Source organism: Colossoma macropomum, unplaced genomic scaffold (genome assembly GCF_904425465.1).
Source record: "Colossoma macropomum unplaced genomic scaffold, Colossoma_macropomum, whole genome shotgun sequence".
Lineage (NCBI taxonomy): Eukaryota > Metazoa > Chordata > Actinopteri > Characiformes > Serrasalmidae > Colossoma > Colossoma macropomum.
In genome coordinates, this window is record NW_023494801.1 from 27,359,087 (window position 1) to 27,375,558 (window position 16,472).

General features: G+C 37.2%; 1 protein-coding gene across 2 annotated transcripts in view; it reads right to left on the minus strand.

The window, feature by feature from the left end:
- Positions 1–2,071: 2,071 nt before the first annotated feature.
- Positions 2,072–16,472, minus strand: part of LOC118821807 — a 32,604-nt gene continuing 18,203 nt past the window's right edge. Inside the window, exons 1-3 of one of the 2 annotated variants that reach the window (XM_036590536.1) lie at positions 6,008–6,124; positions 3,333–3,665; positions 2,072–2,425 (exon numbers count right to left, since the gene is read on the minus strand). In XM_036590536.1, the coding sequence (XP_036446429.1) occupies positions 2,151–2,425; positions 3,333–3,665; positions 6,008–6,062 (663 nt within the window). In that variant the 5' untranslated portion in view covers positions 6,063–6,124 and the 3' untranslated portion in view covers positions 2,072–2,150. Of the gene's footprint in view, positions 2,426–3,332; positions 3,666–6,007; positions 6,125–16,472 lie in introns of those variants that run through there. The other variant, XM_036590537.1, reaches the window with a different exon arrangement.

The window sequence follows — 16,472 nt, forward strand, 5'->3', positions numbered from 1 at the left end:
AGCCCTACTTCTCTGTTCTTGGTTAAGCGACACCACATCTTAATATTCTTGAACATTTATAAGGTGACATATCCTTAACATTAATAATTAGTATTAAACCCTTATAATAGGTTGAGACAGATGCTGTGAGCAGTGCCCCCCAAAGTTGAAATGAAACCACCATCTCACTGTTTTAGACATATAAGTGATATTACTTCTTTACAATTTATTTATTTTTTTTTAGAGTAAGGAGCTTTTAGACTTTGAGGTCTGACAACTTTTAAAGCTCTCCACTATGGAAGAGATATTTAAAGACAAATTATTTTAAGAACTTAACTGGACAGATTTCCTGCTTTATAAACTCAAAAGATTCCAAAAACATTGCATTGTTAAAATAATGAAGTTGTCTTGAAATTTTCAACTCAAATTTATTGTCTTACATTTAAATCTAGTCTAGTCTATTAATCTAAAAATGAAAACACAAAGATTTTCAGGCTCATTAAGATTTCATTGTTTGCAGTGTCACCACATGAGCATCAAATGTTTAACTTTATGGAGTTCATAAAGCAGTTTATTATCATACATGTGTTTTTAACATTGGTGCCTCATTTTGAGGAGCATTTTCAGGAATCTATCTTATTTTAAGCAATATAGTGTTAATTTAAGACAGTTTTACTTAAGAACAAAGTTTCTCTAGTATGGAGTTTGAAGCTTATTCAAACATTTTATTTCAAGAAATTTTGTGCCAAATAAGGTTTTAAGTGCTTTTGTGATGCTGATTTTCATGCAGTGTTGTCTTTATCAAGCTATTCACTTACTCTCAAATCTGAGATGAACTTGATGGTTGGAGGTGCGATTATGAGTGGGGGTCTGAGCCTCTTTATCAGTCACTGTGAGCTTCGGAGTTGTAGAGGGGGTCACAGTTGTAGAATCTGTAATTTAACACCAACAGAGCATCAATTGTGATAAAGAGAAAAGTGAGTCTGTCACTTAAGTAGTTTTTTGGGATAAGTTACATTTTCTAAATGTCTTGCAATATCATAAAAATAAGTTGACACGACAATACGCTTCTGCCTTATAGATACAAAACAATGGCAAGTCTATACAGCAAATATGCTGAAGTCACATGAACCCAACCACTCTAGCTACCCTTCATTATGATGTATGTGTTCAGTCTACTTTTCAAATCAAACAGCTAAGATGACGAGCAAAAACACAGCAAACTTAAAACTGTCAAGCATCCCAGCATCCTTGGTTGAAGCAGACTGAAACAGCAGGTGTGAAAAATTGTTTATGGATTTATATCTTACCTTTGATGATTTCCTGTGCAAACACCAAATTCACAGACTAAAGACAACAATCAAACTGCAACTTCTTTAGCACATGCCAACAGCATTACTTTTTTTGGCTTTGGAAAAAAGTAGAAAATATGAGTAGAAAATGTGTAGATCTCACATTTGTAGGTGCCTCACACATCTTTTGACCTTAGCCAAAGTTTTCAATTCAAAATATATACACAACACAAAGCTGCCCTGCTATAGACCTGAAGCTGATAGCAGTGTTTGCTAAGCAGTGACTGGAGGCCTGAAAAAATAAAATAGGATTGTTCGATTGGCCTATACCTCACACATCCAGGAATAAGGTGAAGAGTCTAATAATTCTGATTGGCCAACATACAATGATAACACTGACAGTAAAGAAAATCAGTCTACTTAGTTTGCAGCCTAGTATAACTTGTTGGTGATGCTTGTTCATGTCTAATGTGGTGTGCATATCTGTGTAAGTATTTACTGATGACAGGAGGACATCTTTAAGTTGTTAGCTGTCCTTGTTTTGTGTGTAAGTGATGTTCAGAATTATTAGGCCTAACTGTATAAACAATATTTATTTTGTAGTGATAAGCAGGCGTGAACCCTGGATCTACACATTGATTAAGCTTTGATCACCTACATGAACTGTGTTAGATTAGTTTATGAAGTCCTAGTGACTAATAGATCTTCAGGACAAGTGTTGGGCACCACATGGTGAAATTAAAAACCTAGGAAAAGCAACAACATGACAGATCATTTAATTTCACACATGACCTGTTTGGGTTCTGCCTTGAAATCTGTGTCTAATAACCCTTTCACAGTTGCATCACTGTTGTTGTTGTTATTGTTGGTATTGTTGCTTTATTCCTCATTTAAATCTTTAAAAAGACAAGACTTACCAGGACACTGCTGTAGTTCAATAATTTTGTGTCCATGGCTAACATGATTTTGTGCGTAGCAGGTCACACTTCCAACAGCTTCTTTGTCCAGCAGAAGAGTCTGGTTCCCATCAGCCAGTTGGTGTGTATGGGGGAGAGTCCAGTTGTAGTGCACATTCTCTCCATCAGAGGAACAGTAAACTTTCCTCTTCTCAATAGATAAGCAGCTGTCTGTCACAGTCACTGAGGACACCACAGCTGCAAATTATAGATCGAGAGCTCAGGGTAGATTACAGGCCAGTCAAGATTCCAGTTCAGTCTAGATTAGAGCCCAGTCTAAATCAGAGCTTAATCTAGATTACAGTTCAGTCTATATTATTGCTCGGTCTAGAGTGTGGTTCCGTCTATATTACAGCTCATTGTAGATTATTACTCAGTCTAGATTATGTGTATCAACTTTATGAGCTAATAATGTTATTTGGCTGCCTGAATTTCTTCACCACTTAATTTTCTATAAACACTGAATGAAAGATTTTTTTTCTATTCTGAATATAAGAACTTACAATCAAAGCTACTGATAATTTGAGAAAACCTGTAAGATATTTACAAATACAGCAGTAACACAATGGTATCCTGACAAGTGATATTTTCTTATAGTTATTTGATTCTTTTAATATTTCTCATTGAGATTATTGTAAGTTTACTATGTAGTTATTTAACTTATTTCCAGACATTTTTGTGTGTTTATAGTGATTTTAGTTAGTCTATTATCTTACTGTACTGGTAGGTCATTTTTTTGTTGTATGAAACAAGCCAAATTATCTGCCAGTATAGTGAGATAATGTCACTTACTAAAATCACTTAAAAATACCTAGAGGCAAGTTAAATAATCTTATAATAAGCTTACAACAGTCTCAACATGAGAAATATTAAATATCTCTACAAGATTTTCACATTCCAATATATCAATCTTTGCAGGATATGATTTAAAAATCCAAAATTTAATATCATTATACAGTTTGTAAAAAGCAGTACTGAACTCATATCGTGGTCCTACTTGTTCTACCAAAATTCTCCATTAGGAATTTATATGAGTTAATTAGTAAATATAGTAGTTTTATGTTTTTGTTACTGTGTGATGTGATTAGAGGTTGTTTAGACCTACCTTCAACAACCAGCTGGAGATAATAAACGCCTCTCTCTCTCCCTGTTGAATCAAATGTTTGTAAAATGTATCTTCCTGAGTCTCTTTTCTCTGCACTGTTTATTATCATGGTGCTGTTATTAGTAACAAACTGCCATCTTGGATAATCTGAATGGTTTTGTGTGATTTTTTGGTTTTTAAATTTGAAAATGTATCCAGAAGCAGTTCCACTGATGTTCTTCTTTAAGATTAAGTCATCCTCAGATTCCAGCTGCAGGTACAGTGGTCTTCCCACAGCTCCATAACATGGATCACTCTGAGTAAATCTACAATCAGGGTTCATGAACAGCAAACCTGCAGAGGAAGAACAGCAAAACACTCTGTCATTAATCTGATACAGTGAAGTGTTGTCTACTGTATTCACCTCTAAAACACATTAAACAGCCTGTTTATACCAGAGAGCTGAGATTAAACACTGAGTGACAGTTTTCAGTGAATAAATGAATGTGTAAGTGAGTGAATGTTTCTGGGGAGACGACATCAGGAATGTAAGAAATTTGCAGAATAATTTAAGATGTTTAATTGTAAAAAAAAGGAGCATTGAAAGCAAAATCAACAAACAGAGTCAGAGTTGTTCATATTGGTGGTGACAGGAACCAGACATCTGAAGAGTTTAATACACTGCAGATTATCCTGTGTTTGCTAAAATGAAAATCTTAAATCTGTAAATATGACATGTATTATCTTGTTTAAAAATTATTCACTAGTTTCTATCTTTGAATTCACAATATATTCTTAAAATTGATCATGAGTCTGTTTTTTATGCATCAATTTCTCAGCAAATCTTAAAATGGAGTAATTTACTGGTAAAACAAACTACATTAAATAGAGTAACAATAGCAGCAAAACATTCTCCACTAGTATTAACTAATTTCCACTTAAATTAGTGATCTATTTTCTTGTTCATTGGCCTGTTTTTTGTGTTCTAAAACTAAGAATGCAAAAATTATGATTTGAGATGTTTTGCTAATATTCAGTATATTACACTTGTTATCATGTTGTAGCCAGTCTGATTTCAATTAGTTTGATCCAAAAACAGTATATTCTAGTTATTTCAAACCTTTGAACTCTTATCAGAGCCTAATTCTAAAAATTATGCTTATTTCTTGTATTTTAGTGTGTTTATCTTTTTTGTTAGTGCCTCTAAAAGCTCCCTCACAGAAAGATCTTACAGGAAGTGGTTATGAATATGTGGCCTGATGTCTGAGTCATAGTTTTAAGATAGTTTAGTGAATGTTTCATCCAAAAACAAAAGTCATTAAAGGTAAACAACAAAACATTAAAGGTAAAATAATTCCCAGAGGTAAACTGTTTAATCAACATTACATATTAAAACTTAGAAAAAAAATATAATCGTTAAGCAACACTGATGATAAAGGTTTATAAAATAACAGCTTGGCAGAGACATTGCCTAACCAGCCTAGACCCTTATACTGTTATACAGGGGCGTGTTCTCTCACTTCTCAAGCTCAGAGAGACAGAGAAAGAGAAAGAGTCAGCGTGTACACATGAGAGCTTGAACAGGAGAAATGTGTGAGTGTGTGAAGCTCAACTCAAACAAAATATATATATATATATATATAAATATTTAAAATATTGTTTCCCGACTGTTTTTAGTCAAGAACAATTTTACTCAATGACCAATTATCTTTTATATCTAAATATATATGAATATATATTTTATATATTTTTATCTGCTGTTTAAATATATAAAATTTATAGATAAAATATTTCACTGTAGGACATGTGAGAGGAGTGTAACAGACATGGTCAATGTGGAGAAACACGTCAATTAAAAATAATATTATTATGTTATGACTATATGCCAAAGCAGTTTTACAATGAACTGGACTGAGCTCCTGATCTGTACATGTCCCACCAAAACCCCTGACCTCTATTACTGTGACCTTTTTATTTCTTTTAAAGTTGAAAGATTTAAATTAATCTTAATTTCATTTTTAAATAAAAAAGTTTATTCAAAAATTGCTGTCTCACATTTTCATGTCACTACCAAAACACAAAGAGTTTTAGTCTGTAGGTGGAGCTTTATTTTAGCCACACCCCTGCATTTTAGAGCAGGAAGTGAGACTGCATCTCTGTCCCTCATGGCCACATGGTGAGCAGTTAGATCCCATTGTTTTGTAGTAAATGTGTCCCAAAGTCAGAAAATCAGTGTGTAACATCAAGAAATGTCACTACCGAAACACAGGTTGTCTGCAATGACATACATATTTTTTGTGTTTCAATGAAAAACATTATGATTTTATATGTGTACAACTGTTCAAAGCTGTGTTTGCTCATCATGTACTGGTGTTTTGAGTTCTGCTGAAACAGCCACTACTGAAACAGTCACTACTGAATTGCTAAAGTTTTGATAGTGTTATGATTGTTTTACTAGTGACAGTTGAAAAGCTCAATCATTCGTTTTAATAAAATTAGCTTAATTAATTTATAGGTTCACTCAAAGCAAAATGATTTTCGTCTAAAGCCAAAGTCAGAATGTGTTTTGTCCCCTGACTTTCAGTAGAAAGATGCATATAAAATGAAAACTGTCACATGAACAAACATCTTTGCTACTGTCATCAAAAAGTGTGAAGCGTTAAATCATAAAATGAAATGCTGCTGCAGAAACTTACCCATTCCAGCTTCTGTGAACATCAGCAGGATTCCAAAGATGACCAGCATTTTCATTTAGTCCACAGAAAAATACAAAATGGTCAGGCGTCATCTCCACTCTGGCCACTCTGACCACTCTGAGATTTTATGCCACACACAAAAGAAAAGGAGGAAGCGTCATTTTATTTGTGTAAGAGGTCACTTCCTACTATCCTTTTAAAAACATGCAGAGACCATTATAATTGTATGTATAACTGGACTTCATTTCGCTATTTCAGTTTCTGGAAATTTGGTTTAGTGTAAAGCAGGTCCATGAAAAAATCATGCCATATTACTTAAAATTTCTTTAACATTGTTAGTTTCTGTCTCTGCAATATTAAGCATGACTAATTATATCATATCATGTACAAGACAAAATTCTTGATCCCTGTAATGTTTCATCAAAATGTAATGCTTTTTTCCTCCTCTTTTTCAACTTTTTCTGACTTTTGATTATGTTACTGTGTGCAATAGACTTTGATGTATGTATGCTCACTTTGATAAAGACCTGCCATTCACTCCCCAATTCATAGAATCTATAAACTGTAAAACAGATTCATTTTGAATTCACCGTTTGTTTTCCTTTACTTGTGATATCACTCAATCTCATTTACCACCCTGATTCAAAAAAGTTGGGATGCAAAATGTAAATAAAAACAAAATGCAATAATTTGCACATCATTTAAACTCTATATGTAACTGAAAATGGTTTAAAGGCAACATTTAAAAAGTTGAAACTAGAAATGTTATTGTTTTTTGAAAATATATGCCTGTTTAGAATTTGATGGCTGCAACACACTTGAAATAAGTTGGGACTTTGTAAGTGTTTGGGAACTGAGGAGACCATCTGCTGTAGTTTTGAATGTAAAAGTTCCCATTCTTACTTGATATAATATTTCAGCTGCTCAACCATTCAAGGTCTCCTTTGTCATATTTTTTGTTTCAAAATACACCAAATGTTTTCAGTGGGTAACAGGTCAGGACTGCAGACAGGCCAGTTTAGCACCCGGACTCTTTTACTATGGAGTAATGCAGCTGTAATACATGCAGAATGTGGTTTGACATTGTCTTGCTGATGTAAGCAAAAAGATGAGCATTATTCATGTCATGTGCATAAAGGCCTACCACAACAGATGCAGGCTTTTGAACTGTGTGCTCATAACAAGCCAGATGGCTCCTCTCTTCTCTTACCGAACAATGTGGTGTCCAAATTTTGATTTGTTGGAGCACAGGACACTTTTCCACTTCACCTCAAACCATCTTAAATGAGCTCGGGCCCAGAGAAACTGGCAGCGTTTCTAGATCATATTCATGTACATGGTTACTTCTTTGCATGGAGTTTTAACTTGCACATGTGGATGCAGTGTGTGGCGAAGTGTGTTCACAGACAGTGGTTTTCAGAAGTGTTCCTGAGCCAATGCAGTGATTTCAACTAGAGAATCATGCCTGTTTTTAATGCAATGCCATCTGCAGCCCAAAGATCATGGCCAGTGAGTATTGGTTTTCAGCCTTTTCTCTTGCATACAGAGATTTCTTCAGATTCTCTGAATCTTTTAATGATATTATGTACCGTAGATGATTTTACATTGAAAAATGTTATTCCTGAACTGTTGCACTATTTGTCCACACAGTCATTAACAGGGATGTGATCCCATTTTTATTTCTGAAAGACTCTCTGAGTTGCTCTTTTTGTACCCAATCATGTTACTGACCTGTTGCCAATGAACCTAATTAGTTGTGAAACGTTCCACCAGGTGTTTTTTTAGCATTCCACAAAGGTCTTTTGTTGCCCCTCTCCCAACTTTTTTTAAATGTGTTGCTGGCATCAAATTCGAAATGGGCATATATTTTACTGTCATGTCTCTCCCTGGCTCTGCTGTAACCACTACTCCTCACTCCATTGCAGACTCCAACTCTCAGAATCCTCTACGAGGTCATATCACTCTGGACTCTTTACAACCCTCCTATCCACGTTCAGCCTGTCCTGATTATTGATCGTTGACACCTCTATTCCTTGTCATTTCATCTCTTAGAGTTAGTATAAAGTCTAGACTAAACTTACTACAGTTCTAGATAAACTTACTAAGTTTCTCATATTAAAAGGAAATTCCAGTGTTTTTCAAGATTTCTGCATAATTCAGTCACTGAGATAATTCTAAACAGTGTGCAAAGCTGGAAACTCATCTGACCACACTTAAAGGGGAATTCCACTAATTTTTCAAAATTTCTGTATAATGTAAGTAAAGATGTAAACATACTGATTTAGAGTGGTTTCATGTAAAATACTCAGTTCTAGATAAACTTACTAACTCAGCTTTCTTTACAGTGGTGGTGATAGCAACCAGGACTCACAATGCCTCATTATATTAACTTGTGACATTAATATAGTAATATGTGGCCACACATTATTAAAAAATGATCATCATGTCACCTTAGGCACTCCATATAAAATACTGGTAAATCTGAAAAATATATTTTTCTTTTCACAGTTTTGCCTTACAGTGTCCTGCATGAAACCCTTGACCGTAAATGCCTCTTATATATATATTTTGAATCAAAATCTTCTCAATCCATCGTAAAACAATGCAACCACCATCATGCAGTATAATTATTTTACATGAATGTTGGTGTAAACAAAAGCTGCAACTATTCCATGTTCTATTTCAAGACTTACTACACTGTGACTCCACCCAAAAAATAACAAATACAAATCCCAGTCAGGGCAAACGCTGCAATAATATTGCATTTAAATATGGAATTAATCACACATATCATATCATTATATAGTTTTAAAAATACATAGTTGTTTAATTAATTTTCCATTTTATTACTTCCAGTCATCGTAATTTTAACACTATAAAGATTGGTCAGCTCGGCCATTGGTTCATTAGATGCTGGATGCTGTCATGTTATTGCCTCCTTACCAAAGCATTTACATGATTTTGGGCTGCTTCATGTAAATGATATGTAAATGAGGTGCTGGTAGGCTGGTTTTTGATTTCACATATTTTCAAGCCTGCACTGATACACTTCACTTACATGTTGAGTTACACTGCATTTAAATGCATTGTACATTATATTTTGCTATAAAACAAAATACACTTAAAGACATTCCATAAATGAAACTTAGTTTAGTGTACCAAAAATAGGTAAGTATACATTTAAAAGTATTATTAGGAAAAAGCACAAGTTATATATGTTTAAATTATTTTTAAGTATTGATGAGATACATATTTAATGCCAAAATTAATCAACTTATGTTGCAATAAGTACTGATATCCATATTTGATTGCTAGTTAGTTTGAGTTATTTTCCAACTAAAATGCAACAAAAAGTTATAATGAATCCTTTAAAAGTAACTGGTTAAAAAACAGTTCTAACTTAAGTAAAGGACTTGTGTACTCCTGCCACCTCTGTGTACAGCGCGTATACAACAACATACTTTAGGTGGAACAGATCACTGCTGGTATAGATCACACCTCATCCTGCAATCCATGCACAGATAAAATCATGCTGTTCTGAAGGTCAAATAAAGACATAGGTGTACCTACTACACAAAAGTTAGGACAGTATAAGAAATGCAAATAAAAACAAAAAGCAGTGATTTTAGATCATGGTTTCAATACATGAAATAATTCTACATAAATACTTGCACATGAAATGTCTTGCCACAGCACACGAATTAGGGATTATTGCAGGAGCATACAGTACACAAGTAGCTTCGCTTTACTGTGTATATAGTGACATCATCAGCAATCTAGGTCTTTAGATATATCTGTGGTTTCTTTATGACATCTCTTATAAATTTGGAAATGCTTGTTCTGTTTACATAAAAGCAAGTTATTTCAAACTGTATGTGTCAATTAACTGAATGTCTGATATATCCAGTTAGATCAGATTACCATCATTTATCTGATAAATCAGATGTTCCAATCATTGAAACAAACAGTTTGAAAGAACAGTGCATATTACACATTGAAAGTGAGGTCAGGTACTGATGTTGGTTGATTAGTTGTGGATCACAAACACCACTTCAACTCATCCCAAAGCTATGGAGCTCCATCAGTGAGCATAGTTTCACTGCTTCTCAACCCAATGCCAGGGGCTTTACACCCCACTTACATTGACCATTGTAAACCTTGGCTTAGAGTGTCCAAGTTTTTCTATGGTGATTTTACTGATTATCCTGAATTCACTCACTAGAAGAGGTGTCTGGATACTTCTGGACATTTACTGTGTCTTTGTGTAGACACAAACTCTCACTGTTGCCTTATAACATGAGAAGAAGGCCATGCAAGGAGCATATTGGAGGGAGGATGGGGAAACTCTGTGTGAATTCTTAATGTAATTTCAAAGTAATAAAATAATAAACAGATTATTATTATTAAACAGGTATTTAAGAATGGGGATAAAGAAAGCTACAAGCATACAAATATGGATTCCCTAGACAAAAAATTATAGGCGCATGCATGAGTACTTCTTTAATACAGCACCAATTCCAAGGATTACACCAGTCTCTTACACTAACTTTGTGCTTCATGTCTGAGCACAACACAACATTGGAAGACCACAATCTGTCAGGATTGGAAATCTATTCTCAAATACTGTGATTATGAACACTGGCACCCCACAAGGATGTGTTCTCAGCTCCATGTTCTACACACTATTCACCCATCACTGCATCAACTCACACAAAAACAGCACTATCCTGAAATTGGCTAACAACACCACAGTCACTGGACTCATCACAGGTGGTGACAAAGCAGGATACAGGAGTGAGGGAGCAAGTCCAGTGCTATGGTGTGACATCAATAACCTATCTCTCAATATAGACAAGACCAAGGAGATGATAGTGGACATGAGGAGGAGAGAGGACCTTAACAACCACTGATAATTTGAGAGTCTGAGGTGGAGAGAGTGAGCAGCTTTAAACTTCTGGGCGTCCACATCAGTAATCATCTCACATGGATGTGCAACATCACCCGGCTGGTCAAGACAGCACAACCAGTGTCTGTACGTAAGGAGACTCAGAGAATTTGACATCATCAAGGATTCTCAGTAGGCTCTACAGTCCCATCATAGAGATTATCGTGACCAGCTGCATCTCTGTGTAGTATGGGAACAGCACCGCAATGGACTGAAAAGACCTGAAGAGAATGATAAAGACTGCTGAGAAGATTGCCAGTGCACCGTTACCATCTCTGGTAGGACATCTACCAACAGAGAGTCCTCAGAAGAGCCTGTAGCATCATCAAAGGCTCCCACCTCCAACACCACCAACAACTGAAGCCATCAGACTGATTAACAGATCCAATCCACTTCCCCTGCCCCTCCTGTAACCCACTACACCAGAGAGAAACCTTGACTCTATCCCCCCCATGAACCTTCTACACACAACATGCGCAGATGCACACTGCACACTCACAGGCATTACCCACTGCCTGTGGACAGACGTTTTGCACAACGTTTGGTATTTTGTATATGTGTGTTGTATATATTGTATTATTCTAGAATTTCATTGTGAAGGGAAACGTGTTTAGAACTGTGCATATATTTCGACTGAACTGTAGGGTATCTGGATGTGAGTGATTTGATAACAGACATGATGGAACACTGGGACACTTTGGCTGACCAGCAAAACCAGCAGATTTCAATTTTCAATTTGGAACAGTAGGTGAAATATTGAAAGATACAGTAGCCTTGGCATAGAGCAAGACACAGGGGAGGCCATGGTTTCACCACAAGAAGTGCTCTTTATTAATTACCAGGGCAGAAAGGCACATACAAAGCACTGAACTCATGATCGTCAAACCTCAACATGAAACACTCAAAGCTCTCAACACATAATAACACAGTAAACAGATATACATACTTTTAAATGAACAAACAGCGACATTAACAAGAAGTCATTTTTAGGAACATCTGCATGTACTATGAGCTTCTGCATGTGCAAGCTTGCATGGCCACGCATCCTGAGCTCCTTGGAGCAAGTGCCAGCCAGTAGGGGTAAAGGCAAGCAAAGCAATGCCAAGAGAGATACCGGTTTCCATACCTTTCGCATTATGCATGGAGTGGAGAATCTTTCTATGGACATTCAATGGAATTCTAACCTCATATGTTCTTTGTTAAGGAAACATGCAAAGAGATGTGTTTTTTAAGCTATTGAAGGCCATACTTTCTTCCAGTGATGACTGGACTGGACTCAACCTGCTAGTTAGAGCAAGTTCCATGCAGACCTTTCAGTGCTTGTCTACAATTAAATTCAATTCACAAGGCTAAATGATTTGTTAGTTGGACTGGCAAATTTTCATTGTCAATTCAGTCCACCGGTGTCCTTAAAGATCTGAATGACCTCAGCCTATTTTCTTTTTTCTCCTTAGTTAATGGTTGTCTTCCGCTGATGGTTCCAGTTGTGTGAGTTGGAGAGTCTGATGGTTTATCTCCTCTAATGCTCTCTGGCTTCTTGTTCCAGGTTGGTGTACAGACCCTCCTCCACCTCCTCTTCCTTACCTAGGAGCATCACAGTGGAAGAGAATACTTTAATTTCACAATGGATACGTAGCACCATTGTTGAGGTTTGAGCTAATACCAAGTTTAAAGACTTTTTAACAGCTATGATTGCATGAAATCTGACAAAATTGCTCTTGGTTATTATAATTTCCTATTCAATAATTTTTGAAAATTTGACCACAACATTCTGAAAGTAATCCAGGCCAAGACTTTACAGTGGGCATTGCTCTTTCACATTTCGCTAGCATTTGTTGGCCAACTGAACAACATTGACAACACCTTTGCAATCCATATTTACATCATTTTAAATAATATATAATGACTCTCACATGACTAGGCCTGTCACAATTTAAAAACAAGGGGCAGTCATGGGCTGGAGGTTAGGGAACCAGCCTTGCGACCAGAAGGTTCGATCCTCTAATCCCACAGTCTGTGACAGAGGTGCCCTTGAGCAAGGCACCTAACCCAGCAACTGCTCCCGTGGTGCTGCGGATAGGGCTGCCCACTGCTCCAGGCAAGTGTGCTCACTGCACCCTAGTGTGTATGTAGTGTTTCACTGCACGGATGGGTTAGATTGCGGAGCTGAAATTTCCCCATTGTGGAACTAATAAGGGTCACTTCTAATCTAATCTAATCTAATGTAATTAGTGCAGAAACATCTAATCATGGTTATGACTGGCTGACTTCCCCAGTCTTGCCCTCTCTCCTTGCCCAGCATGGTGGCAGGGGTCTCAAGGTGGTCTCAAGTGACTGACATGGCTCCACTCCTGCCCTCGCACATGAAGGACTAATCACTTTGCCTGGACTCTGCCGTCATTGATCCACCAGACTCAGCTTGTGTGAGCATGCAAACTAGGTGACGATGCATCAATGCACACCCTACATGATGACATCACAGAGCCAATGCACATTCTACACAGTGTCTTCACCCCTTCAACAGCCACTCCAAGTGGTGAAACAAGCTGCCATTTTCACACTCTCTTGCTACTTGTCTGTTCTCTTGTCTGTTCCCTCCTTCATGCCTGCTTCCATTTTCCTCCTTCCTCATGTTTATCCCCCACTCTTTTCCCTACCATATAGCCAAAATTCCAATCTATCCAATATCATGTGTTGCATCTACTTAGTAGGATGCAATGCCTTCATATGTTAAGCCTTTTGCTCATCAGTTTGGCATGTCAGTTTATCTGTTAACCTAACCTACCTAAATCAATAGTTGCATTCTGACAGTATTAGCTCTTGTTGGGGAATTGCTTATTCAATTCTATTATCTATAATGTTCACAGCCAGTGTACCATTGATAGTGTTAATTGACCTCTATTTTTTACCTTCTTGCTCTGTTTCTTATCCTTTGAGCCCTTCCATATTGTATTATATACTTTCGCGACCTACTATTCTTATCTTCTCCTATAGTCAACTTCTCATTGTCTGCTGCCCTTCCCTTCTATCCTTTTCCTTTTATATCCCACTCTATTTGTCTCTTCTTTCATACAGCCCTTTTCATCTCTTATCTCTCACCCCTCCCTCTTCCTTCATCTCTCTTCATCATGCTCTTCTCTCTACATCCCTCTCTCTATCACCCATTCCTTTTTCATCCCTTATCCCACACCCTTCACCTCCTCAATCCATTGTACCTCCTCATTCCAGCTTTCCTACTCCTCAGCTGCAGCCACAAACCCAATCCTTACCTGCTTCATCACCCTTTTGCTGCTCCATTACCAACGCAGGCCCTCAATGCCTCCTTCTATTACTTCTGGCCTGCACCAATGTATCATTCAAATCTCAGACTTTAATCTTTCCTCTTGACCTGACCGCTCAGCTAGTCTCACCACTTCCCGCAGCATCAATGCTACTGTCTCTCCACCCTACTGTCCTACTTGCTAAAGCCTGACTCCCTATGCACTTTCCAGATCTCTCTTGCCTGCACCTGTGGATCCTCCAACCACACACTTCTCTCTCCTCTTGCTCCATCCCTGGGATGGCTGTCATTCCCCACATGACTCATGCTCCACCCCTCTCCCCGGCTGCCTCACCTATCACTGCTAGACTCCTCCAGTTCTTCAGGTCTGCACCCATGGAATGTCCAAGCTCAACTTCATCCCACTCTTTAATATGCCCCTACACTGGCACCTTGTTTCTTTGATCAACTTGCACTTCTACCCCCCCCCCCACCCCCACCTTTGGAATTGCACCTACCAACGCTTGGTGTGCCACATCTCCTCTCACCTCCACTGGTGAAGGTCTCACATCTTTGCCTCAGGCCAAGAACTGTGAATACAATGGTCTCATTTGCTAATATGCCTTGTTATATAGGAAATTAATCGTCCAGCCCTGCCTCCAGCTATAGATTGCCTCCACCCATTCCTACTCTTACTTCCAGGAACTGGAATCATCATTGTTAGTTTCTCTTCATACACCGTCTCCTGCTACCTGCCATTCTCATTCTACCTCTCTAGTCCCCTGTTGACTTTTCTTTCAAAACCTACAAGTGACCCCAAGGACTTAAGGATACTTTCTGAATGTGCCTTTATTGTGTAGTAAACACAGAGCTCTTACTTACCTGCTCTGCTGGTCTGTTTTCTTTGGATTCTGGCATAGATGTGAAAGCCTCCTAACAGTGACAGCAGAATAATTATCTCAAAAACCTGTACAGACATAAACACAATGTCTCCTAAGAGAGAGAGAGAAAGAGAGATAGATAGATAGAGAGAGAGAGAGAGAGAGAGAGAGAGAGAGAGAGAGAGGGAGAGAGACATTAGTCATCAAATAAACCTTAAAGTATTACATTTGCTGTAAATACAGTAAAAAAGAAATTGAAAAACTGGATTAAAGACAGTATAGAGAGAGAATGGAATTTTGCTCAGTAACTGTAACAACATCAATAATGACAATGAAAATGAGCTGAATATGAAATTAGTTCTATTATGGTCTATATAGAAATATACAGAATAACCTAAATAAAGCGTTTAATGGATGTAATATATCAATCATTGCAGACTTTCTTATAATGGAAGGGTTTTATATTTTGAATTGAAAAGAAGTGCATTAAAGGAGCACTCTGGATAAAAAATAAAAAAGTGCTATATCTATAAACACGTCTACTTGCCTGGTACAGAGAAGCTGCAGTAGTCTCTAAGGTAGGCCTCATCAATTTAAAGTCTAGGAAAACCCCCTTCCTGATGATGCATCTCAAAGGTGAGAGGAAAAAGTAGCTGAGCTGCTCTGGAGGTGAATTTTTAGGGGTGGGATGTTTTGATAGGCACAGATTTATGGTATGGTGGATGGCAGCCATGAAATTTACAATGAAGCTCACCAGTAAAACCATGTATATGCTGTTTTGGAAACTAGTATGCTGGTCAACCAGCATGATTATGCTGAAAATATGGTCACCAAACCTGTAACTAATTACTAGTACTACTCATACTATTCCCTGTCATGTAAGTACTTATGGGTTCATTTCTGATATTTTATGATATATAACTGGGTTAATAGATTTGTTTCAATTTTACTGTACCTCAAAAAGTAGCCTAGATCATTTATCATTATTTATCATTTTTAAAAGTAATTCTAAAGCAATCGAGTTTGCAGAGCCAGACAGAATCACAACCAAGAAGGATAAATCCCATTTGTGCAGCCAGCAGAGATCTATGTAAAAAGGTTTTTACTTAATTCTACAGCCTTTCATAAGTTTAACGTTGGAGGCGAGGAGGCAGGATGCAAGTGTGAGTTGCTTTTACTGAAATCAGAGTTAACAGAGTCCAGAAACTGGGAAGCAGAGGTTTGAAGAACAGACAAGTCCATAATGAAACAAAACCAAACAAAAAGATCATGAAAACAAGCGACAGAAGAACATCCACAATGCAAGACCAGGAAACTGAACAAAAACAGGGGTATAAATACACTGAGAGGAAACAAGAAACACCTGGGACAAAGGAGGGG